Here is a 24,135-nt window from a genome sequence, read left to right as displayed (position 1 = left end):
CCTCTCTTCCTCCCTTCTCTCTCTGCCTACTCCCTCTCTTCCTCCATTCTCTCTCTGCCTCCTCCCTTTCTCTCTCCCTCCTCCCTCTCTTCCTCCCTTCTCTCTCTTCTCCTCCCGCTCTCTCTCCCTCCTCCCTCTCTTCCTCCTTCTCTCTCTGCCTCCCCCTCTCTCTCCCTCCTCCCTCTCTTCCTCCCTTCTCTCTCTGCCTCCTCCCCCTCTCTCTCCCTCCTCCCTCTCTTCCTCCCTTCTCTCTCTGCCTCCCCCTCTCTCTCCCTCCTCCCTCCTTTCTCTCTCTGCCTCCCCCTCTCTCTCCCTCCTCCCTCCTCTGTGTGTGAGCGTAGTCTGGGCGCTCAGCCAAGTAGAATGTGTTTTTGAATGAATATCTGATGCGGCTGGCTGTGGGAGGAGCTATGTTACTGGAGTACTGGGAGAAAAGGAGGGAGGGAGCGTGGGAGATAGAGAGAGAGAGCGAATGAGAGAGAGAGATGGAGAGAGAGAAAGGGGGAAAGGGAGAGACAGAGAGAGAGAAAGGGAGAGACAGAGAGAGAGGTCTGACTGCCTTGCATAACACACGTTGGAGCAGCTTTGCACGCAGGACTTCATGTGATTCTTCAACCAGGGGGACTTCCTCTATCGCTGGCTCATCACAGAGCCTTACGGCTGGGTGTACATGTTCACCCTCTCTCCCGGACGGACCCTGCCTGGAGCCTGGAGGAAAACAGGGCTGGAGCAGAAAAATGACTGGCTCTGAAAAATAGACCTGCACAAAGGAGACGTAGAGAAAAAGGATTTCCCTATAGGAATACGTAGTGTAGAAGCTACACAGGCAAGAGGAAGCCTGACAATGCTCTGCCAGCTGTGGCTGTGTACAGCCTGGTAAGCTTTTCCCCTCTCCCTCGGCAAAGGCAGTGTTTCTTCTTGTTTTGTGCTTGATTTGTGGCATAGTATTTTGGACCCTGTTCCTCTCCACTCATGCGTTCATCATCACTGTCATTTCCTAATCCAGTAATGCCCCTAGAGGCTACAGAACATACACTGCATCTGGTTGGCTTTGGATCACATTACAATAAATAGATTTACAAAAGAGCAAGTCATACAGGTTTGTAGAGAGAGGTGTTTGCTTGTTTACAAGGGAATCCCTGCCTCTCTGTTTGTCTCTGTCTCTCTGTCTCCATCTGTCTGCGTCTGTCTGTCTGTAGTCTGACATTGTGTGATCTAGCTTAGTGAGGAGATGAGCGATGCAGGACGCTGGAGTCATTGTGAAAAGAAGACAAGCAGCCAGCTAGCCACAGCTCGCTCTCTCTCTCTCTCTAATACTGCGTTCATAACTAAATGGGAATATACCACATGCGACAGGGAAAAATCCAGTTGAACAGCCCTCCAACTGGTAATTACTAGTGCAAAACTCATCTATCATCCTGAGCTGCCACTTCACCCACATGCTGACCTCTGACGTCACCTACCAAGGAAATGACCTTCATAACAGCATTTTGGGTATTTAACTGTAACAACAAAACTTTTTAAAATAGAAATCAATCTGTTCATGTTTTTTTGAACACTATAATTTGTTTATAAGCATGATAGCTGTACTTTTAGTTCATGGTTTACGCAGCTTGTTGGCCATTAGCCAATCTGCGTTTCTTCACTTGTTTAAAGTATGTGAATGCATCCAACTGGTAAATTCCCACCTCCCACTTGGTTACGAACACAGCATTAGAGTCTCCTTCACACTCCTGGTCCGCCTTTTAAAGGGAGAGTCAGTCAGGGAATGGAAGGGTTTATTTGGAGTATTAAAGCTAGTAGCCCAATAGACACACACAGATGGTTAACCTTGTGTTTGGTACATTTATAGGAGATTTGTGGAGGAAAGATAATATCACAGATGGTTAACCTTGTGTTTGGTACATTTATAGGAGATTTGTGGAGGAAAGATAATATCACAGATGGTTAACCTTGTGTTTGGTACATTTATAGGAGATTTGTGGGGAAAGATAATATCTGATGGAGAGTGTAGACAGTCAGTTAGTCATTGTCAACCAGTCAGTCATTCAGCCAATCAGTCAGTCATTCAGCCAGTCAGCCAATCATTCAGCCAATCATTCAGTCAGCCAGTCAGTCTTAGTCACCCAGTCAGTCAGTCAGTCAGTCAGTCAGTCAGTCAGTCAGTCAGTGAGTCAATCAGTCTGATGGTCAGCCAGTCAGTCATTCAGTCAGTGAGTTAGTCAGCCAGCAAGCCAGCCAGTCATTAATTAATTAATTAATTCAGTCAGTCAGTCATTCAATCAGTTAGTTAGTCGGCCAGCCAGCCAGCCAGTCATTCAGTAAGTCAGTCAGCCAGCCAGCCAGTCAATTAATTAATTAATTATTTCATTTAGTCAGTCAGTCAGTCAGTCAGTTATTCATTCATTCATTCAGTCAGTTAGTCGGCCAGTCAGCCAGCCAGCCAGCCAGTCAGTCAGCCAGCCAGCCAGCCAGCCAGCCAGCCAGTCCTTCAGTCAGTCAATTAATTAATTAATTATTTCATTTAGTCAGTCAGTCAGTTATTCATCATTCAATCAGTCAGTTAGTCGGCCAGTCAGCCAGCCAGTAAGTCAGTCAGCCAGCCAGTCCTTCAGTCAGCCAGCCAGTCAGTCAGTCAGTCAGTGAGTCAGTCAGTCAGTCAGTTAATTCATTCATTCATTCATTTAGTCAGTCAGTCAGTCAGTGAGTCAATCAGTCTGATGGTCAGCCAGTCAGTCAGTCAGTCAGTCAGTCAGTCAGTCAGCCAGCCAGCCAGCCAGCCAACCAGTCAGCCAGCCAGTTAGTCAGTCAGACAGCTAGCCAGCCAGCCAGCCATTCAGTCAGCCAGCCAGTCATTAATTCATTCAGTCAGCCAGCCAGTTAGTCAGTCATTCATTAATTAATTAATTCAGTCATTCAGCCAGCCAGTCGTTCAGACAGTCAGCCGGCCAGCCAGCCAGTCATTCAGTGAGTCATATGTAGTGTAGTCTCTGTGACAACAGAGTCAGGTCACAGAAACACAGCAGGGCAACATGTTGTTTCATCGTCAATGTTTGGTTATTTCTTGGTTATTTGGTCGTCAAAGCTCATTTCTGGGAATAATGTACATAATGTGACCATGGCCCATAAGGCCAAGTGCACTATATAGGGAATAGTGTGCCATACGGGATGCAACCAGTCCCTCTCCAGGTCTGCCTAGCCAAAGGGCCCAAAGAGCTTCCTGTATTTGTGGACTGTGGGTTTTTTTCAATTTTATTTGAATTTTTTTATTTCACCTTTATTTAACTAGGTAGGCTAGTTGAGAACAAGTTCTCATTTGCAACTGCGACCTGGCCAAGATAAAGCATAGCAATTCGACACATACAACAACACAGAGTTACACATGGAATAAACAAAACATACAGTAAATAATACAGTAGAAAAAAGAAAACAAAAAGTCTATATACAGTGAGTGCAAATGAGGTAAGATACGGCAATAAATAGGCCATGGTGGCGAAGTAATTACAATATAGCAATTAAACACTGGAATGGTAGATGTGCAGAAGATGAATGTGCAAGTAGAGATACTGGGGTGCAAAGGAGCAAGATAAATAAATAAATACAGTATGGGGATGAGGTAGATAGATGGGCTGTTTACAGATGGGCTATGTACAGCTGCAGTGATCTGTGAGCTGCTCTGACAGCTGGTGCTTAAAGCTAGTGAGGGAGATATGAGTCTCCAGCTTCAGAGATTTTTGCAGTTTGTTCCAGTCATTGGCAGCAGAGAACTGGAAGGAAAGGCGGCCAAAGGAGGAATTGGCTTTGGGGGTGACCAGTGAGATATACCTGCTGGGGCACATGCTACGAGTGGGTGCTGCTATGGTGATGTCACGTCCTGACCAGTATAAGGTTAATTGGTATTGTAGTTTGGTCAGGACGTGGCAGAGGGCATTCGTTTTATGTGGTTCGGGGTGGTGTGTTTTGTTGAAGGGGCATTTGGTTTAAGTATTCCGGGGTTTTTGGGCACTGTTTGGTTTTCAGGTATTCTATGATTTTGTCTAGTATGTCTGTTTCTATGTTTGGTTAATTGGGTTTGGGACTCTCAGTTGAAGGCAGGTGTTGTCTATCTGCCTTTGATTGAGAGTCCCATATATGAGGGTGTGTTTGTTTGTTATTTGTGGGTGATTGTTCCGTGTATAGCGTCAAGCCTTACAGGACTGTTTATTGTCGGTGTGTTTCTTTTTGTATACGTGTTTATTTTGGGTTTGCCTTCTTTCCTTATAATAAAGAAGATGAGTATACACATACCTGCTGCGTTTTGGTCCTCCATTTCCAACGACAAGCGTGACAGGTGACCAGTGAGCTGAGATAAGGCCGGGCTTTACCTAGCAGAGACTTATAGATTGTAGCCAGTGGGTTTGGCGACGAGTATGAAGCGAGGGCCAACCAACGAGAGCGTACAGGTCGCAATGGTGGGTAGTGTATGGGGCTTTGGTGACAAAACGGATGGCACTGTGATAGACTGCATCCAGTTTGTTGAGTAGAGTGTTGGAGGCTATTTTATAGATGACATCACCGAAGTCGAGGATCGGTAGGATGGTCAGTTTTACGAGGGTGTGTTTGGCAGCATGAGTGAAGGATGCTTTGTTGCGATATAGGAAGCCGATTCTAGATTTAATTTTGGATTGGAGATGCTTAATGTGAGTCTGGAAGGACAGTTTACAGTCTAACCAGACACCTATGTATTTGTAGTTGTCCACGTATTCTAAGTCAGAACCGTCCAGAGTAGTGATGCTGGACGGGCGAGCAGGTGTGGGCAGTGATCGGTTGAATAGCATGCATTTAGTTTTACCTGCGTTTAAGAGCAGTTGGAGGCCACGGAAGGAGAGTTGTATGGCATTGAAGCTCGTCTGGAGGTTAGTTAACACAGTGTCCAAAGTTTAATACATGAAGTGCTCTCATTTGTGTTTCTTAATGGCCGTGTGTTTGTTGTTCTCAAGGTTGTAATAATAACTGTGGGAAATGGAGAAGGTTTCCTCCTTGGTTTCTGTGCTGCTTGCTATCCATGCCAGTGAGTGCCTGAGTCCCAAATGCCATCATACAGATACACTACATGACCAAAATTATGTGGACACCTGCTCTTCGAACATCTCATTCCAAAATCATGGGCATTCATATGGAGTTGGTCCCCCCCTTCACTGCCATGACAGCCTCCACTCTTCTGGGAAGGCTTTCCACTAGATGTTGGAACATTGCTGCAGGGACTTGCTTCCATTCAGCCACAAGAGCATTAGTGAGGTCGGGCACTGATGTTGGACGATTAGGCCTGGCTCGCAGTCGGCTTTCCAATTCATCCCAAAGGTGATCGGTAGGGTACAGGTCAGGTCTTTGTGCAGGCCAGTCAAGATCTTCCACACCGACCACGACAAACCATTTCTGTACAGACCTCGCTTTGTGCACAGGTGCATTGTCATGCTGAAACAGGAAAGGGCCTTCCCCAAATTGTTGCCACAAAGTTGGAAGCACAGAATCGTCTAGAATGTCATTGTATGTTGTAGCGATCGGGTCCTAGCCCGAACCATGAAAAACAGCCCCAGACCATGATTTCTCCTCCACCAAACTTTACAGTTGGCACTATGCATTGGAGCAGGTAATGCTGTCCTGGCATCCACCAAACCCAGATTTGTCCGTCGGACTACCAGATGGTGAAGTGTGATTCATCACTCCAGAGAACGCGTTTCCACTGTTCCAGAAACCAATGGCAGCAAGCTTTACACCACTCCAGCCGATGCTTGGCATTGCTCATGGTTATCTTAGGCTTGTGTGCGGCTGACAAACTGACTTGTTGGAAAGGTGGCATCCTATGACGGTGCCACGTTGAAAGTCACTGAGCACCTCAGTAAGGCCATTCTATTGCCAATGTTTGTCTATGGGGATTGCATGGCTGTGTGGTTGATTTTATACACCTGTCAGAAACGGGTGTGGCTGAAATAGCCGAATCCACTAATTTAAAGGCGTGTCCACATACTTTTGTATATATAGTGTATTCTATCTTAATTTGATCACTCTGTGGTCGCAAATGTGTAGGAAATGCACGTTTGTAGTGTATTCAATAAAGGCTTCTAAAGTTTGTAATTTCAACTTCAACAATGTATCAACCCCTACAAAAATGTCCATTAATTATAATCCACATAAAAATTCTGATTTTCTGTTGCCGCAGAATTATTTTCCTTCTGTGAAAAACTGGTCAAATTAAGATAGTACGTCTGTATAGTGCACTGTGGATCCTGGTCAAAAGTAGCCAGTCATTGGTAGTGAGTTGAGTTGAGTTGTAGTGAATGGAACAATGCTTGTTCCCATTCAGGACGTGTCTGCTGCCTCTGGGGCATGTGAGGAGAGACTCTCCATATAGCTGAGCGCAGGAGAGTTGTCCAAGGGGGCTGGGATCCACTGGTTGTCTTTAGCGTTGTCGGGCAGTGCGTGTGCGTGTGTTGCCCGACACTGTGTTGCCATGTGTCTCCCGGTGTGCTGTGAGAGTGTTGGACTGTAAACAGATGACTGTATTTACTCCAGTGGAAAGTGGGGCATGGTGTCTCCGTGTTGTGACTGTCCTGTAACCATGCCTCATAGATTGTTTTTGTGTTACCGCAGTGTTCATTGTCAAGGCTCGGGTTGTTGTGGTGTTGTCCTCGTGGTGTTATCATGGGATTGTCATGGTGATGGGGTTGTGCTGTAGCAGTGTCGTAGCGTGTGTGTCTGTGTGGAGCTAATCGACTATGTCTGTGTGAAGTGGAGGCTATATGGTCCTCTGATGCTACAGCCACCGCTTAATGTGGGTCAGGAAAAGCAGCTCTCTCTCTCCCTCCCTCTCTCTCTCCCTCCCTTCTCTCTTTCTCCCATCCTCTGCCACTTTCTGTTTTTCCTCTCTCCCTCCCTCTCGCTTTGTTTTTCTCTCTTTCTTCCCCTCCCTCTTTCTCTGTCACTCCATGTTTTTCGCTGCATCTCTCCCTCCCTGCCTGCCATCATGCTTTCTGTCTGTCTGCCTCTCTGTTTATCTCCTCTCTTTCTCCCTTTCTTCCTGCCTCTCTCCTCTCTTCCCTCTCAGGTGCACCTCTCATTTGTTACCTCTGGTACATCTAGCAGGCTTTATCAGGCTGTTCTGTTATAGATATAGAATGGTACATCTAGCAGGCTTTATCAGGCTGTTCTGTTATAGATATAGAATGGTACATCTAGCAGGCTTTATCAGGCTGTTCTGTTATAGATATAGAATGGTACATCTAGCAGGCTTTATCAGGCTGTTCTGTTATAGATATAGAATGGTACATCTAGCAGGCTTTATCAGGCTGTTCTGTTATAGATATAGAATGGTACATCTAGCAGGCTTTATCAGGCTGTTCTGTTATAGATATAGAATGGTACATCTAGCAGGCTTTATCAGGCTGTTCTGTTATAGATATAGAATGGTACAGCGGTCGGTGGAGGGGCAGGGCTTTATCAGGCTGTTCTGTTATAGATATAGAATGGTACATCTAGCAGGCTTTATCAGGCTGTTCTGTTATAGATATAGAATGGTACATCTAGCAGGCTTTATCAGGCTGTTCTGTTATAGATATAGAATGGTACATCTAGCAGGCTTTATCAGGCACACATGGAGGTTCACTGAGGTCTTCAGTCCAGTTGCCTGTATGTTTATTGTTGAATGTGTAGATGATGTGATGACCACTAGTGGTTCTGAGGGAAAGCCAGTGCCCCTGTGACAACAATTTTGGACCCCCTGTGGCCCCCCTAAATGTGGAGTATGAAATACTTTTTACATAACGAATTTTTGCTATCGTTCTTTTTTTTTTTACATCCGTTATTAGACAGTGGCAACGCGGAACACTAATTTAACCCACACATTTTCTAGAGGGACGGCTTTAGGCGGAACACAACAATATCGTACCACATGCAAAATGATATGACAACAATAACATCTAATGTAACTGGCCCCTCTAACAGTACAACTGGCCCCAGCTTGGCCCCCCCAGTTGAAATGGTCTAGAACCGCCACTGGTGATGACGTGAGGCAGGGGGTAATATACACAATACAACGTGACTTCATAGAACATCATGATGTGATTGTCAAATTATCCTTTCAATGGGGTGTGACTTGGGTGAAATGGATGGACACACACACACGCACACGTACGCACGCACATAAATACACACACACACAGGCCTCCCGAGTGGCGCAGTGGTCTAAGGTACTGCATCGCTAGCTGTGCCACTAGAGATTCTGGGTTCGAGTCCAGGCTCTGCCGCAGCCGGCCGTTACCGGGAGACTCATGGGGTGGCGCACAATTGGCCCAGCGTCGTCCGGTTTAGGGGAAGGTTTGGCCGGCAGGGATGTCCTTGTCCCATCGCGCACTAGCGACTCCTGTGGCGGGCTGGGCGCATTGCACGCTGACACGGTCGCCAGGTGTACGGTGTTTCCTCCGAAGTGGGCATTGTCTCAAGAAGCAGTGCGGCTTGGTTGGGTTGTGTTTTGGAGGACGCACGGCTCTCAACCTTTGCCTCTCCCGAGTCCGTATGGGAGTTGCAGCGATGGGACAAGACTGTAACTGCCAATTGGGGACCAGGAAATTGGGGAGAAAAAGGGGTTAAAAAAATAGATATAAATACACACACAGAACAACAACAACCAGGATGTCATTGGATCTGGTGTCTGGCTTGCTTTTCACACCTACCTTTTTCCACTCACAGTCTTTGAAGCAGGGGTTGGAACCGGTTCAGGAAACAGAACCAAAAACTGTGAAAAACAACAAATATTCAAGTAATGGAAATAGAACCAGCAACTAAAGAGATCTCTAGTGTTCCGGAACAGAACCGTTATTTTCAAATCGTGAGAATCGGTTAATAATGATATTTTTTGTTCCGGAAAATATTCTGTATTTAAGTAAAGTTCTGATGCTAGAAATAGCCTAAACTCATGCCATGATGTTCAGCGCTTCAAGCCAAGCCCGTTACATGTCCACCCCTCTTTCTCACTCTCTACTCACCCACATGTCATGCCTAAAGGGGCGCATATTAAAATATGGAATGTGATGATTGCATATATCCTTTGACGTGTGTCATGCACAGAGAGTAAGCATGTTGGAAATGTACATACATCATTCTTCTCTGTTGTTTCTACATGCTAGAACATAACAATTGTGTGTCTTCCTCTGTCTCCAGATTTAGAGCTGGCGGACGTTGTGGAGGCCGGTGGTTAGTCAGAGATGATTCCTCATGAAGTCCATGGAGCCATCCTCTCTGTCGCCTGGCAGACGTCCCTCTGCCCTCTCTAGACTACTGAGTCCAGGACACACAGTCACACAGTGAAGACCTGAAAGAGACCTGATAGAGCCCACGACAACACTGACAGAGAGAGAGATGTTTCCCATGCCAATAAAGCCCTTAAATTGAATTGAAATTGAGAGAGAAACAGAGATAGGGACAAAGAGAGAGAGAAACAGTAGGTTCACAAAACCTACTTGAGAGACAAACAAAGCGTTAAAACCAACCATGAAATCCAACCAGGAGAGGAGGCATGGCTGTCTACCTCCAAAGAAGCGTGAGATCCTAGCCCTGGAGCAGAAGCCTGTGGTGGTAACAGCAGCAGCTGAGATCCTGGCTCTGGAGCAGAGGCCTGTGGTGGTACCAGCAGCAGCTGCAGCCTCAGCAGACACTACCTTACACACAGAGAACCTGGCTTGGCTGGCTAATGTAGCCAGCGAACGCTGCAGATCCACAGAAACTCCCAGCCCCAGGTTTCATGTCTCATCGTCCTCCTCTTCATCCCCCTCCCCTTCTGCTACCTCTCTGTCTACGATCCCCCTGTCCTCTCTCTCCACTGTCTACCCCACTGGGGTGGGGCTCAGCCAACAGGGCGGGACAATCCAGTACGCCCAGCTGGCCCCTAACCTCCAGTTCATTAGCTCGGGGCCGTACACTGGCTACATCTCCTCTCAGATCATCCAGTCCCCTGCCACCAGTGTAGCCACCTCCACAGGGCAACAGCGCCACCATCTGGATGGCCACTGCTACACCGCCGCCCTCATCTCCCAGGCCACCAAGGTGTGTGTCTATTGTGTATGCATTCAGAAAGTATTCAGACCCCTTGACTTTTTCCACATTTTGTTACGTTATAGTCTTATTCTAAAATGTATTAAATTGTTTTTTCCCCTCATCAATCTACACACAATACCCCATAATGACAAAGCAAAAACTGTTTTGTTGAAATTTTAGCAAATTTATTAAAAATAAAAAACAGAAATATCAAATTTACACAAGTATTCAGACCCTTTACTCACTACTTTGTTGAAGCACCTTTGGCAGCAAATACAACCTCAAGTCTTCTTGGGTATGACGCTACATGCTTGGTACATCTGTATTTGGGGAGTTTCTCCCATTCTTCTCTGCAGAGCCTCTCAAGCTCTGTCAGGTTGGATTGGAGCATTGCTGCACAGCTATTTTCAGGTCTCTCCAGAGATGTTCGATCAGGTCTGAGGTCCTGAGCTATCTGGAGCAGGTTTTCATCAAAGAACTCTCTGCACTTTGCTCCATTCATCTTTCCCTCGATCCTGACTAGTCTTCCAGTCCCAGCTGCTGAAAAACATCTGCCACCACCATGCTTCACCGTAGGGATGGTGCCAGGTCTCCGGCAGACGTGACATTTGGCATTCAGGTCAAACAGTTCAATCTTGGTTTCATCAGACCAGAGAATCTTGTTTCTCATGGTTTGAGAGTCCTTTAGGTGCCTTTTGGCAAACTCCAAGCGGGCTGTCGTGTGCCTTTTATTGAGGTGTGGCTTCCGTCTGGCCACTCTACCATAAAGGCCTGATTGGTGGAGTGCTGCAGAGATGGATATCCTTCTGGAAGCTTCTCCCATCTCCACAGAGGAACTCTGGCGCTCTGTCAGAGTGACCATCGGGATCTTGGTCACCTCCCTGACCTAGGCCCTTCTCCCCCGATTGCTCAGTTTGGCGGGCAGCCAGCTCTAGGAAGAGTCTTGGTGGTTCCAAACTTCTTCCATTTAAGAATGATGGAGGCAACTGTGCCCTTGGGGACCTTCAATGCTGCAGACATTTTTTGGTACCCTTCCCCAGATCTGACAATTCCTTTGACCTCATGGATGCACTGTCAGCTGTGGGACCTTATATAGACAGGTGTATGCTTTTCCAAATCATGTCCAATCAATTGAATTTACCACAGGTGGACTCCAATAAAGTTGTAGAAACATCTCAAGGATGATCAATGGAAACAGGTTGCACCTGAGCTCAATTTTGAGTTTCATGGCAAAGGGTCTGAATACTTATGTAAATAAGGTGTTTATTACATTTATTTTTATACATTTACAAAAATGTATAAAAACCTGTTTTTGCTTTGTCATTATGGGGTATTGTGTTCAGATTTCAGATTTTTATTTTATTTAAGTCAAGGGGTCTGAATACTTTCCGAAGGCACCGTATATCAACGTTGCGGAGTAGTGAACTACATGGAGTTCAACTAGTAAGTTAACTACATTTTGCAGTATCTTGCTGGTAGTTGAACTAAATTACATTTTTTGATGTGTTTTCAGTAGTTAATGACTGTTTTGCCACGTAGCGGCGTAGCTAACTACTGGAACTTCACACAATGTTTTTTTTGCAAAAAAGAAAAGAGAATATGGGTAGACAATTTCCTTATTTTATTTGTTTGTGTCAGATCTGCCCAATTCTCACTTAAAAGATCATTTTTGTGTTTAATAGACTAAATTGTGATCTGTTTTTGCAATTTGTAGACTATGACATTTCAGATTTCAATATGATAATGCATCATTAAGTAGTCAACTACTTTTTCAAGGTGACTTTAAGGTTCAGTAAACTACACTACAGCTAGCCTTCAGAAAGTATATCTTAACTTCTTCCAGAGTGAAGTAATTGTTAGCTTGATAAACTATACTTTCAGAGTAGCTTCCCCAACTCTGGTATTTATTGTGTAATTATTATTATTATTATTTTTATTATTATATAATTATTTATGTTTTTATGTATTGCTTGGTGCGAACAAATATCCCCTTTGGGGCGATTAATGAAGCACTATGTTATGTTAAGGTTTGTGACCATCAGAACCAGCTCCAGATAGGGCTGCCGTCTGACCTGGCTGTGTCCGTTGGAGGGTCTACCGTCTCCCTGCCGACCTCCACCCACTTCACCAGTACCCACCAGTACATCCAGCTGGACAGCAGCAGCCCTCTGAGCGTCCCCTCCCCTACCCAGGTCCACCTCCAGCCTCTCCAGCTCCACACCCACCCTGGGGTGGGCCTCCTCCCCCACACCCTCACCCTCGCCCCCTCCCAGGTGCTGGTCCAGTATGCGGATGGGTTAGGGGTCAACAAAGCTGAGGGCGGACACACCAAGGTATTTATATTGTTTTTTTATTCAATACATTTTTAGATGTTGAACTGTTTGCGAGGAGAGCTTGACAAATAAAGATTGATTCGATTTGAAGGTGGTGCAGCTGAATGGAGAGCTGGAGAGGAGTTTCGGTAAACAGAGCTGTGCTGGCATCAAAGGAACCTCCTACTCTAACCAGAACAATCAGCAGGTTCACCATGGATATGAAGCTCGACACATCCTCATTCCCGCAGACTACACTACCCAGGATTCCACAGGACTACAAACCTCCCTGGTGCTGGTAGCAAATGCCCAGCCCCACCCCCACCCCCACCCTACCAGAGGTGCTGAGCAGGACAAGGTCCAGGTCCACCCATCACTAATACACAGTGAGGGAGGAGGTATCTGTCTAGGGAAACCTGTCTCTAGAACCTCCTCTTTCACCTCACTCAATTCCTCCGAGGCTCTGAAGGTCTCTTCTGCCCCTCACACGGTTATCCAGACCACCCACCACTCTGACCAGCATGTACACAGCCTGTACTCCACCACCCAGGCACCAATCATTGGCTACATCGCCAGGACAGGTAACCAGCATGGCGTCAGCTACGCCACCCTGCCGCAGCACCTGGTCATCCCGGACGGCCAGTCCCTCCAGTCTCTCCTGATACCCGTTAACGGAGTCGGTGACGTTACCACCACTACGGACCTTGAGGCTGCCTGCTCGGTGACCGCCAGGACAGCCAGCACCACCGCCAGCACCACCGTCTCTCAGCTGGCTCCAGCGACCGTATCCCTCCCCCGCCACACCTACCTCACCGCGTCCCCCTCCCCTGCCCCAGCCCTAGCTCCCGCCCCTGTCCAGGCCTCCCCCTCTGTCTCCTCTTCCCTTTCCTCCTCTCCAGCCCTAGCTCCCGCCCCTGTCCAGGCCTCCCCCTCTCTCTCCTCTTCCCTCTCCTCCTCTCCAGCCCTAGCTCCGGCCCCTGTCCAGGCCTCCCCCTCTCTCTCCTCTTCCCTCTCCTCCTCTCCAGCCCTAGCTCCGGCCCCTGTCCAGGCCTCCCCCTCTCTCTCCTCTTCCCTCTCCTCCTCTCCAGCTCTAGCTCCCGCCCCTGTCCAGGCCTCCCCGTCTCTCTCCTCTTCCCTCTCCTCTTCCCTCTCCTCCTCTCCAGCCCTAGCTCCGGCCCCTGTCCAGGCCTCCCCCTCTCCCTCCTCCTCTCCAACCACGCTCCCACCGTTCTTCATGCGTGGCTCCATCATCCAGCTGGCGGATGGGGAGCTGAAGCGAGTGGAGGACCTGAAGACGGAGGACTTTATCCAGAGTGCTGAGATCAGCAGTGAGCTGAAGATTGACTCCAGCACTGTGGAACGCATCGACACAGGCCAGACACCCAACGCTGTCATCATACAGTTCGGTGTCGGGGAACACAAAGCACAGGTAAGCTAGCAAAGCTTGTTGTTGTCTCCTTTCCCCGAGACTCAGTGCCAGTCTGTTTGTACTATCCTGCCAACGCCTTGTCACTCATACCGCAATGGTGTTGAAAAGAGTACAAACAGATCTGAGAACAGATCTGAGACCATGTTACCATAACCCCATCCTAATGTCAATATTTATGCCAATAACAGTTTATTGTGTATCCTTTGTGTGTTGTATTCCTCTGCAGGTGTGTGTGGAGGTGCTGTTAGAGTACCCGTTCTTTGTGTTCGGCCAGGGCTGGTCGTCCTGCTGCCCTGACCGGACCACTCAGCTGTTGGAGCTGAGCTGTGCCAAGCTGTGTGTTGGGGACGTGTGTGTCTCCCTGACCCTCAGGAGCCTGAGGGGTGGCGGCGGCTCTGTATCTGGGAGGAACCACAGCAGCCAGGGTCACGAGGTCAAGCTGAGGCACAGCCACAACACTGGGGACATCACACAGGGGTCTAACCGCCAGGGGAACAGTCAGGGGAATAGCCAGAGTAATGGTCAGAGTATTGATCAAATCAACAGTCCAATAAATAGTCAGAGCAACGGTCAGAGAGACGGTCAGAGCGACGGTCAGAGCGACGGTCAGAGCGACGGTCAGAGCGACGGTCAGAGCGACGGTCAGAGCGACGGTCAGAGAGACGGTCAGAGCGACGGTCAGAGCGACGGTCAGAGCGACGGTCAGAGCGACGGTCAGAGCGACGGTCAGAGTATGGACAAGGACTTTAGGAACAGTTTGAATGCTGCAGGCAGCAACAGTGTCTTCCTGGTGCAGGTGGGCAAAACAGACAGGTTGAATAAGGAGGACAGGTGCGTTCCCTGCTGTGTGGACCAGGTGACAGAATCTGGACTGAGACCCGGATCTGGACCAGGGGTCTACGGAACTGGAGTTGGACCCAGGAGTACCTCGAACCTGCAGGCTGTCTCAGGCAATGGAGAGATGAGAGACAGAGAAAATGTAGAGATAATAGGGAGAGACAATGGAGAAATGCGAGAGAGAGAACAGAATAGCCACATGCCCCCTCCGCCCCTCAAGACAGAAGTGGGTGAGGCAGACAAAGAAAAACCCTGGGGTCGTAAGAGGAGGTGGTCTGCTCCAGAGAGAGATCAGACAGAGCGGGCGGACGAGGAACCCCCTTTGACTCTGCCAAAACCCTCTTTTATAACTCAGCAGGTCAAACTCTCCATCGAGGGAAGGTCAAATGTTAGTCGTTGAAGGAGCTGGAGTGCTGTACGGGAGGTAGGGAACATAGTTTTATATGTTTGTAACGTTGTTAGTGTTGTTTGGTTTAATCTATCTATCCACATTAATGGAAAGGATTTGTTTACCTTGTATATACATGTTTTATGATTCTATTTCTATGGAAGGAACCTTGTTGTCTCTGTGTTTGACCCACTGTCTGCGAGGCCAGTCTCTCTCCAGAACACAGTTAGTGGCCCACTGCCTGGGAGGCCAGTCTCTCTCCAGAACACAGTGAGTGGCCCACTGCCTGGGAGGCCAGACTCTCTCCAGAATACAGTTAGTGGCCCACTGCCTGGGAGGCCAGTCTCTCTCCAGAACACAGTTAGTGGCCACAGTTAGTGAACACAGTTAGTGGCCCACTGCTTGGGAGGCCAGTCTCTCTCCAGAACACAGTTAGTGGCCCACTGCCTGGGAGGCCAGTCTCTCTCCAGAACACAGTTAGTGGCCCACTGCCTGGGAGGCCAGACTCTCTCCAGAACACAGTGAGTGGCCCACTGCCTGGGAGGCCAGTCTCTCTCCAGAACACAGTGTGTGGCACACTGCCTGGGAGGCCAGACTCTCTCCAGAACACAGTGAGTGGCCCACTGCCTGGGAGGCCAGACTCTCTCCAGAACACAGTGAGTGGCCCACTGCCTGGGAGGCCAGACTCTCTCCAGAACACAGTGAGTGGCCCACTGCCTGGGAGGCCAGACTCTCTCCAGAACACAGTGAGTGGCCCACTGCCTGGGAGGCCAGACTCTCTCCAGAACACAGTTAGTGGCCCACTGCCTGGGAGGCCAGACTCTCTCCAGAACACAGTGAGTGGCCCACTGCCTGGGAGGCCAGTCTCTCTCCAGAACACAGTGTGTGGCCCACTGCCTGGGAGGCCAGACTCTCTCCAGAACACAGTGAGTGGCCCACTGCCTGGGAGGCCAGACTCTCTCCAGAACACAGTGAGTGGCCCACTGCCTGGGAGGCCAGACTCTCTCCAGAACACAGTGAGTGGCCCACTGCCTGGGAGGCCAGACTCTCTCCAGAACACAGTGAGTGGCCCACTGCCTGGGAGGCCAGACTCTCTCCAGAACACAGTTAGTGGCCCACTGCCTGGGAGGCCAGTCTCTCTCCAGAACACAGTGAGTGGATACTGTAGCTAGCAGATGGTTGACCTGGAAAGGTTTGAATTTACTAAACCATGAGATTTGTCCTCTATATTGACCTATAAAGTGAATTATGCATGTGTGAGTTATATTAATTGATAGTACCTACCTACCTAGTTAGAATACAACCCTCTACTGCTCATCGTTACCCTCAGTCATCAGAACCCCCACCCCCCATATATTTGAGGACATGTTTTATGTGATGAAATGTAGTTTCTTTTTGTTGCCTCATGGCAACGATGTGCAGTTAGGCTACTTTAAAGGGCAATACAATGCTGAATGATAGACATGTAGATTCCCAGACAATGGACCCAGGGACATTCTATGAGCCAAAGCAACCTAATTGAGCAGTTAAGATCATACCCTCTGATTGTGAGGACAGTCCCAGCGAGGAAGAATGGACCTCAGAATCAGGTTTGAGAGGCAGTGAAATACTAGTTTAGGGAAACGCTTTCACTATCAGCTTTTCCATGGTGTTATAGTAAGTACCCTTATGGCACAGAACGCCTAAATCTTCCCCCAAAAAATAGGATGGAATATTTGTTTCAATGAAAAACCACAATGTGTGCAGTAAAGGATTACACATATACTGTATGTAGTGCATTCCTGAAGTAATCAGACCCCTTGACTTTTCATACATTTTGTTACATTACAGCCTTATTCTGAAATTGATTTTTCTTTTAAATCTTCATCAATCTACACACAATACCACATAATGACAAAGTGAAAACAGGTTTTTAGACATTTTTAACCGCTAAAAAACAGTAATACCTTATTTACGTAAGTATTCAAACCCTTTGCTATGAGACTCGAAATTGAGCTCAGGCAGTTAGGAAAGCTAAGGCTAGCTTTTTCAAACAGAAATTTGCATCCTGTAGCACAAACTCAAAAAAAGTTCTGGGACACTGTAAAGTCCATGGAGAATAAGAGCACCTCCTCCCAGCTGCCCACTGCACTGAGGCTAGAAAACAGTGTTACCACCGATAAATCCACTATAATTGAGAATTTCAATAAGCATTTTTCTACGGCTGGCCATGCTTTCCACCTGGCTACACCTACCCCGGTCAATTGCCCGGCACCCCCCACAGCAACTCTCCCAAGCCTTCCCCATTTCTCCTTCACCCAAATCCAGATAGTTGATGTTCTGAAAGAGCTGCAAAATCTGGACCCCTACAAATCAGCCGGGCTAGACAATCTGGACCCTCTCTTTCTAAAATTATCTGCCGAAATTGTTGCAACCCCTATTACTAGCCTGTTCAACCTCTCTTTCATATCGTCTGAGATTCCCAAAGATTGGAAAGCTGCCGCGGTCATCCCCCTCTTCAAAGGGGGAGACACTCTAGACCCAAACTGCTACAGACCTATATCTATCCTACCCTTCCTTTCTAAGGTCTTCGAAAGCCAAGTTAACAAACAGATCACCGACCATTTCGAATCCCACCGTGCCCACCGTACCTATGCAATCTGGTTTCAGAGCTGGTCATGGGTGCACCATAATCGCCATCGATAAGAGACATTACTGTGCAGCCGTATTCATCGACCTGGCCACGGCTTTCGACTCTGTCAATCACCACATTCTTATCGGCAGACTAAACAGCCTTGGTTTCTCAAATGACTGCCTCGCCTGGTTCACCAACTACTTCTCTGATAGAGTTCAGTGTGTCAGAGGGCCTGTTGTCTCAACCTCGGGCAGTCTCTACGGAGGTGCCACAGGGTTCAATTCTCGGGCCGACTCTCTTCTCTGTATACATCAATGATGTTGCTCTTGCTGCTGGTGATTCTCTGATCCACCTCTACACAGACGACACCATTCTGTATACTTCTGGCCCTTCTTTGGACACTGTGTTAACTAACCTCCAGACGAGCTTCAATGCCATGTGTAACCCTCTCACCAGGCTCGAATATGACTCTCACAATATTAACTTATGCAGAGTATCTCAGCAGCATGGGATGTTAGGTGAGAAGGACATCTCCAATAATAATTCCTATTGTAAACTATCTAGGGTTATGACAATAGGGTATTAACTTCAGATTAAATGATTATAGGTTTCTGTTATTGATTCAGGATAGACCATCCCATGCATTAAATTAAATTGAAACAATCAATGACTCCACCAAGGCAATATACATAACGTTCCATATGTGTATTAAAACATTTTTAAACACAAATACATTTTCAGACACAACATCAAAAGAAATAAAGAATCACCAATGAGTCGTGCACAACCCGTGTCCAAATTATTTCAAGTTTGCTTAAATAAACCGTTGGCGCGCGTGTGACACCCAAAAATATCCAGAAGCACCTCACGTTGTGGTTACTCACTGCTTGGTAGATATTCCCTCAGCGAAGTATGGCAGTTCCATGCAGGTTTCCTCACAAAGTCCAAGGCAAGCACAGCTACCCATGCAGACAGTACTCCTTAGCCGTAACCGATATCCCATGGGAACACGAACTCGTTAAGCTTCCCAAGCAATTATCTCCCGGTGTCACATGATGCTAGGCTAACCTCAATGCTGGCAAATACCTCCACGACGAGACGGTAACTTCAGTCTTTACTAAGTTTTAACAAAATTATAACAACTCTTTTATAAAATAAAACATGTATTTCCCTTCATATCCTAGTAGGTATGGGTTTTGTTCTAGTTCTGTCATCTTCTTTTATAATTTCTTTACCAACCGTTCTAAGGTAAAAACGTCCATCCTCTCATCAACGTCTTTTTCCCTCTCTTTTTTTCCCCAGGCCTCCCGTTAATCAGGTCAACTCCCATTGGCCACAACTTAACAAGCGACCTTATTGGTCAAAACTTACACTTCAAAGTAAAACAAACTATTCACTTATACATTAAATAAATATTTATTCAAAAGCATAATGCATTAACAACATTACAGTTTAGGAGCAATTCAATCATCTTTTAAATATATAACCAATTAATTATAACAAATAAACTCAATACCTGGTTCAAACAAGGGTATTACACATGCAACTCTCCTTCCGTGGCCTCCAACTGCTCTTAAATACAAGTAAAACTAAATGCATGCTCTTCAACCGATTGCTGCCCGCACCTGCCCGCCCGTCCAGCATCACTACTCTGGACGGTCCTGACTTAGAATATGTGGACAACTACAAATACATAGGTGTCTGGTTAGACTGTAAACTCTCCTTCCAGACTCACATTAAGCATCTCCAATCCAAAATTATATCTAGAATCGGCTTCCCATTTCGCAACAAAGCATCCTTCACTCATGCTGCCAAACATACCCTCGTAAAACTGACCATCCTACCGATCCTCGACTTTGGCGATGTCATTTACAAAATAGCCTCCAACACTCTACTCAACAAATTGGATGCAGTCTATCACAGTGCCCTCTGTTATGTTACCAAAGCCCCATATACTACCCACCATTGCGACCTGTACGCTCTCGTTGGTTGGCCCTCGCTTCATACTCATTGCCAAACCCACTGGCTCCAGGTCATCTACAAGTCTCTGCTAGGTAAAGCCTCGCCTTATCTCAGCTCACAGGTCACCATAGCAGCACCCACCCGTAGCACGCGCTCCAGCAGGTATATCTCACTAGTCACCCCCAAAGCCAATTCCTGCTTTGGCCGCCTTTCCTTCCAGTTCTCTGCTGCCAATGACTGGAACGAACTGCAAAAATCACTGAAGCTGGAGACTAATATCTCCCTCCCTAGCTTTAAGCACCAGCTGTCAGAGCAGCTCACAGATCACTGCACCTGTACATAGCCCATCTGTAATATAGCCCATCCAACTACCTCATCCCCATACTGTATTAATTTATTTATTTTGCTTCTTTGCACCCCAGTATCTCTACTTGCACATTCATCTTCTGCACATCAATCACTCCAGTGTTTAATTGGTATGTTGTAATTACTTCGCCACCATGGCCTATTTATTGCCTTACCTCCCTTATCTTACCTCATTTGCACACACTGTATAAATATGTTTTTTACTGTATTATTGACTGTATGTTTGTTTATTCCATGTGTAACTCTGTGTTGTTGTATGTGTCGAACTGCTTTGCTTTATTCTTGGCCAGGTCACAGTTGTAAATGAGAACTTGTTCTCAACTAGCCTACCTGGTTAAATAAAGGTGAAATAATTTTTTTATTAAAAAAACCCGATGGTCAATCTGACAGAGTGCCAGAGTTCCTCTGTGGAGATGGGAGAACCTTCCAGAAGGACATCCATCTCTGCAGCACTCCACCAATCAGGCCTTTATGGTAGACTGGCCAGACGGAAGTCACTCCTCAGTAAAAGGCACATGACAGCCCGCTTGGAGTTTGCCAAAAGGCACCTAAAGGACTCCGACCATGAGAAACAAGATTCTCTGGTCTGATGAAACCAAGATTAAATTTGTTGGCCTTAATGCCAAGCATCACGTCTGGAGGAAACTTGGTACCATCCCTACGGTGAAGCATGGTGGTGGCAGCATCATGCTGTGGGGATGTTTTTCAGCAGCAGGGACTGGGAGGCTAGTCAGGATCGAGGGAAAGATGAACGGAGCAAAGTACAGGGAGAGCTTTGATGAAAACCTACTCCAGAGCGCTCAGGACCTTAGACTGGGGGCGAAGGTTCACCTTCCAACAGGACAACAACCCTAAGCACAGAGCCAAGACAATGCAGGAGTGACTTCGGGACAAGTCTATGAATGTCCTTGAGTGGCCCAGCCAGAGCCTGGACTTGAACCCGATCAAACATCTCTGGAGAGACCGGAAAATAGCTGTACAGCAACGCACCCCATCCAACCTGACAGAGCTTGAGAGGCTCTGCAGAGAACAATGGGAGAAACTCCCCAAATACAGGTGTGCCAAGAAGACTTGATGCTGTAATCGCTGCCAAAGGTGCTTCAACAAAGTAGTGTGTAAAAGGTCTGAATACTTTTGTAAATGTGATATTTCATTTTTTTATTTTTTATAAATTAGCAAAAAAAACAAAAAGCAGTTTTGCTTTGTCATTATGGCGTGTTGTGTGTAGATTGATGAGGGGGAAAAAACTATTGAATACATTTTAGAATAAGGCTGTAACGTAACAAAATGTGGAAAAAGTCAAGGGGTCTGAACACTTTCCGAAGGCATTGTATGTTTCAATCATTTCGGTTTACAGAAATATGGGTGCGTATAATTTTGTTATTGGCCATATTCCACAAAGTGAATTTAAAGAGTAATCATATTGATTTGAACATCAACCAATGTCTACAGGACAGGGTTAGTAGTATCTTTGATAGCCAGGTTGTGTCCCAAATGGCACCCATTTCCTATATAGTGCCCTAACTTTGGGCTCTGGTCAGTTGTAGTGCACTATAAAGCTAAGAGGGTGCCGTTTGGGACGCATTCTTTGTGATTTAATGTCTTCATTCCCTTCTTGTTTTAGATATACTGTTGTAAGTTACATGCTAGCTTCATACTGTAGTAAGTTACCTGATAGCTTCATACTGTAGTAAGTTACCTGATATCTTCATACCTGATAGCTTCATACTGTAGTAAGTTACCTGATAGCTTCATACTGTAGTAAGTTACCTGATATCTTCATACCTGATAGCTTCATACTGCAGTAAGTTACCTGATAGCTTCATATTGTAGTAAGTTACCTGACAGCTTCATACTGTAGTAAGTTACCTGATAGCTTCATACTGTAGTAAGTTACCTGATAGCTTCATACTGTTGTAAGTTACCTGATAGCTTCATACTGTTGTAAGTTACCTGATAGCTTCATACTGTTGTAAGTTACCTGATAGCTTCATACTGTAGTAAGTTACCTGATAGCTTCATACTGTTGTAAGTTACCTGATAGCTTCATACTGTAGTAAGTTACCTGATATCTTCATACCTGATAGCTTCATACTGCTGTAAGTTACCTGATAGCTTCATATTGTAGTAAGTTACCTGATAGCTTCATACTGTTGTAAGTTACATGATAGCTTCATACCTGATAGCTTCATACTGTAGTAAGTTACCTGATAGCTTCATACTGTAGTAAGTTACCTGACAGCTTCATACTGTAGTAAGTTACCTGATAGCTTCATACTGTTGTAAGTTACCTGATAGCTTCATACTGTGGTAAGTTACCTGATAGCTTCATACTGTTGTAAGTTACCTGATAGCTTCATACTGTGGTAAGTTACCTGATAGCTTCATACTGTTGTAAGTTACCCGATAGCTTCATACTGTTGTAAGTTACCCGATAGCTTCATACTGTTGTAAGTTACCCGATAGCTTCATACTGTTGTAAGTTACCCGATAGCTTCATACTGTTGTAAGTTACCTGATAGCTTCATACTGTGGTAAGTTACCTGATATCTTCATACCTGATAGCTTCATACTGTAGTAAGTTACCTGATAGCTTCATACTGTAGTAAGTTACCTGATATCTTCATACCTGATAGCTTCATACTGCAGTAAGTTACCTGATAGCCCTCATACTGTTGTAAGTTACCTGATAGCTTCATACTGTTGTAAGTTACCCGATAGCTTCATACTGTAGTAAGTTACCCGATAGCTTCATACTGTAGTAAGTTATCTGATAGCTTCATACTGTTGTAAGTTACCTGATAGCTTCATACTGTAGTAAGTTACCTGATGGCTTCATACTGTACTAAGTTTCCTGATAGCTTCATACCGTTGTAAGTTACCTGATAGCTTCATACTGTAGTAAGTTACCTGATAGCTTCATACCTGATAGCTTCATACTGTAGTAAGTTACCTGATAGCTTCATACTGTAGTAAGTTACCTGACAGCTTCATACTGTAGTAAGTTACCTGATAGCTTCATACTGTAGTAAGTTACCCAATAGCGTCAAACATGATAGCTTCATACTGTAGTAAGTTACCTGATAGCTTCATAGTGTTGTAACCTACCTGACAGCTACATACCTGATAGCTTCATACTGTAGTAAGTTACCTGATAGCTTCATACTGTAGTAAGTTACATGATAGCTTCTCCTGCAGTGAGTTCTACTTCACCTTTTATCGGGGGCTTTCTGTGGTTCTTCTGGACGTTATACTACGTTTTACAGTGGTTCTTCTGGACGTTATACAACGTTTTACAGTGGTTCTTCTGGATGTTATACAACGTTTTACAGTGGTTCTTCTGGACGTTATACAACGTTTTACAGTGGTTCTTCTGGACGTTATACAACGTTTTACAGTGGTTCTTCTGGATGTTATACAACGTTTTACAGTGGTTCTTCTGGACGTTATACAACATTTTACAGTGGTTCTTCTGGACGTTATACAACGTTTTACAGTGGTTCTTCTGGACGTTATACAACGTTTTACAGTGGTTCTTCTGGACGTTGTTTTACAATGTTTTACACTGTAAAGTGGTGGAGGGAGAGCCACTGACATTGAACTACAGCTATAGTGAACCTGTCCAATTAACTTAGTTGTAATTGGGTTGTATGTGTTGTATGTGCAATACCTGAATTATAGATTGGTGTTTTTCCATGTTAAATCATTACAGACCGATGACCCTCTAAAATGTCTCTGATTCACTTTCATCAGTTATTTGTATGAATGACATCCCATGTAAAACTCAAACCTCAACTTGCAATATGTCACCTGAGAATACATTGTATCTTCACGTGACATGAATCATTAAAATGTATATTTTCATACTTTTAATTCAGGCAAATCAGAGTAATCATGGTACTATCAAGTGAAAAAGCTAGAGTCAAGATCATCAGTGATTATGGACCAGTGCCATAGGTTCAGCAGTAGATGAACCTGTGCACATGAATGTGGACATTACTCTACATTCTGTAACTACCTGGCCTCACTACCCACTCATGTGTACCTGTCTTACTTTAGACTGAATTCTCACAGGTGTCTCTCTTTTCTTTCAGTTTAAAATTATATATATTTTCTTATAGCCAAAATAAAGTATTTTACAGAACTCAGGAATTGTGTG

The 24,135-nt window shown here is 45.9% G+C and overlaps 1 protein-coding gene across 1 annotated transcript; it reads left to right on the top strand.

Moving 5' to 3' along the window:
* Positions 1 to 456: 456 nt before the first annotated feature.
* On the top strand, positions 457 to 24,124 carry LOC106597954 (ataxin-1). The gene is made up of 5 exons (XM_045696891.2): positions 457 to 876; positions 9,196 to 10,077; positions 12,096 to 12,401; positions 12,493 to 13,809; positions 14,036 to 24,124. Exons 2-5 carry the CDS (start codon positions 9,526 to 9,528, stop codon positions 15,044 to 15,046), a joined length of 3,186 nt encoding a protein of 1,061 aa, XP_045552847.2. The 5' UTR covers positions 457 to 876; positions 9,196 to 9,525; the 3' UTR covers positions 15,047 to 24,124.
* The last annotated feature ends 11 nt before the right edge of the window (positions 24,125 to 24,135 follow it).

This window comes from Salmo salar, chromosome 02, assembly GCF_965601325.2.
Source record: "Salmo salar chromosome 02, fSalSal1, whole genome shotgun sequence".
Lineage (NCBI taxonomy): Eukaryota > Metazoa > Chordata > Actinopteri > Salmoniformes > Salmonidae > Salmo > Salmo salar.
This window is presented reverse-complemented; position numbering and strand designations above follow the sequence as displayed.

Coding starts and splice junctions, on each gene's coding strand:
- LOC106597954 (XM_045696891.2), top strand. CDS start 9,526: ATGAAATCCAACCAGGAGAGGAGGCATGGCTGTCTACCTCCAAAGAAG. Junction 12,402..12,492: donor CTGAGGGCGGACACACCAAG/GTATTTATATTG, acceptor TTCGATTTGAAG/GTGGTGCAGCTGAATGGAGA. Junction 13,810..14,035: donor TCGGGGAACACAAAGCACAG/GTAAGCTAGCAA, acceptor ATTCCTCTGCAG/GTGTGTGTGGAGGTGCTGTT.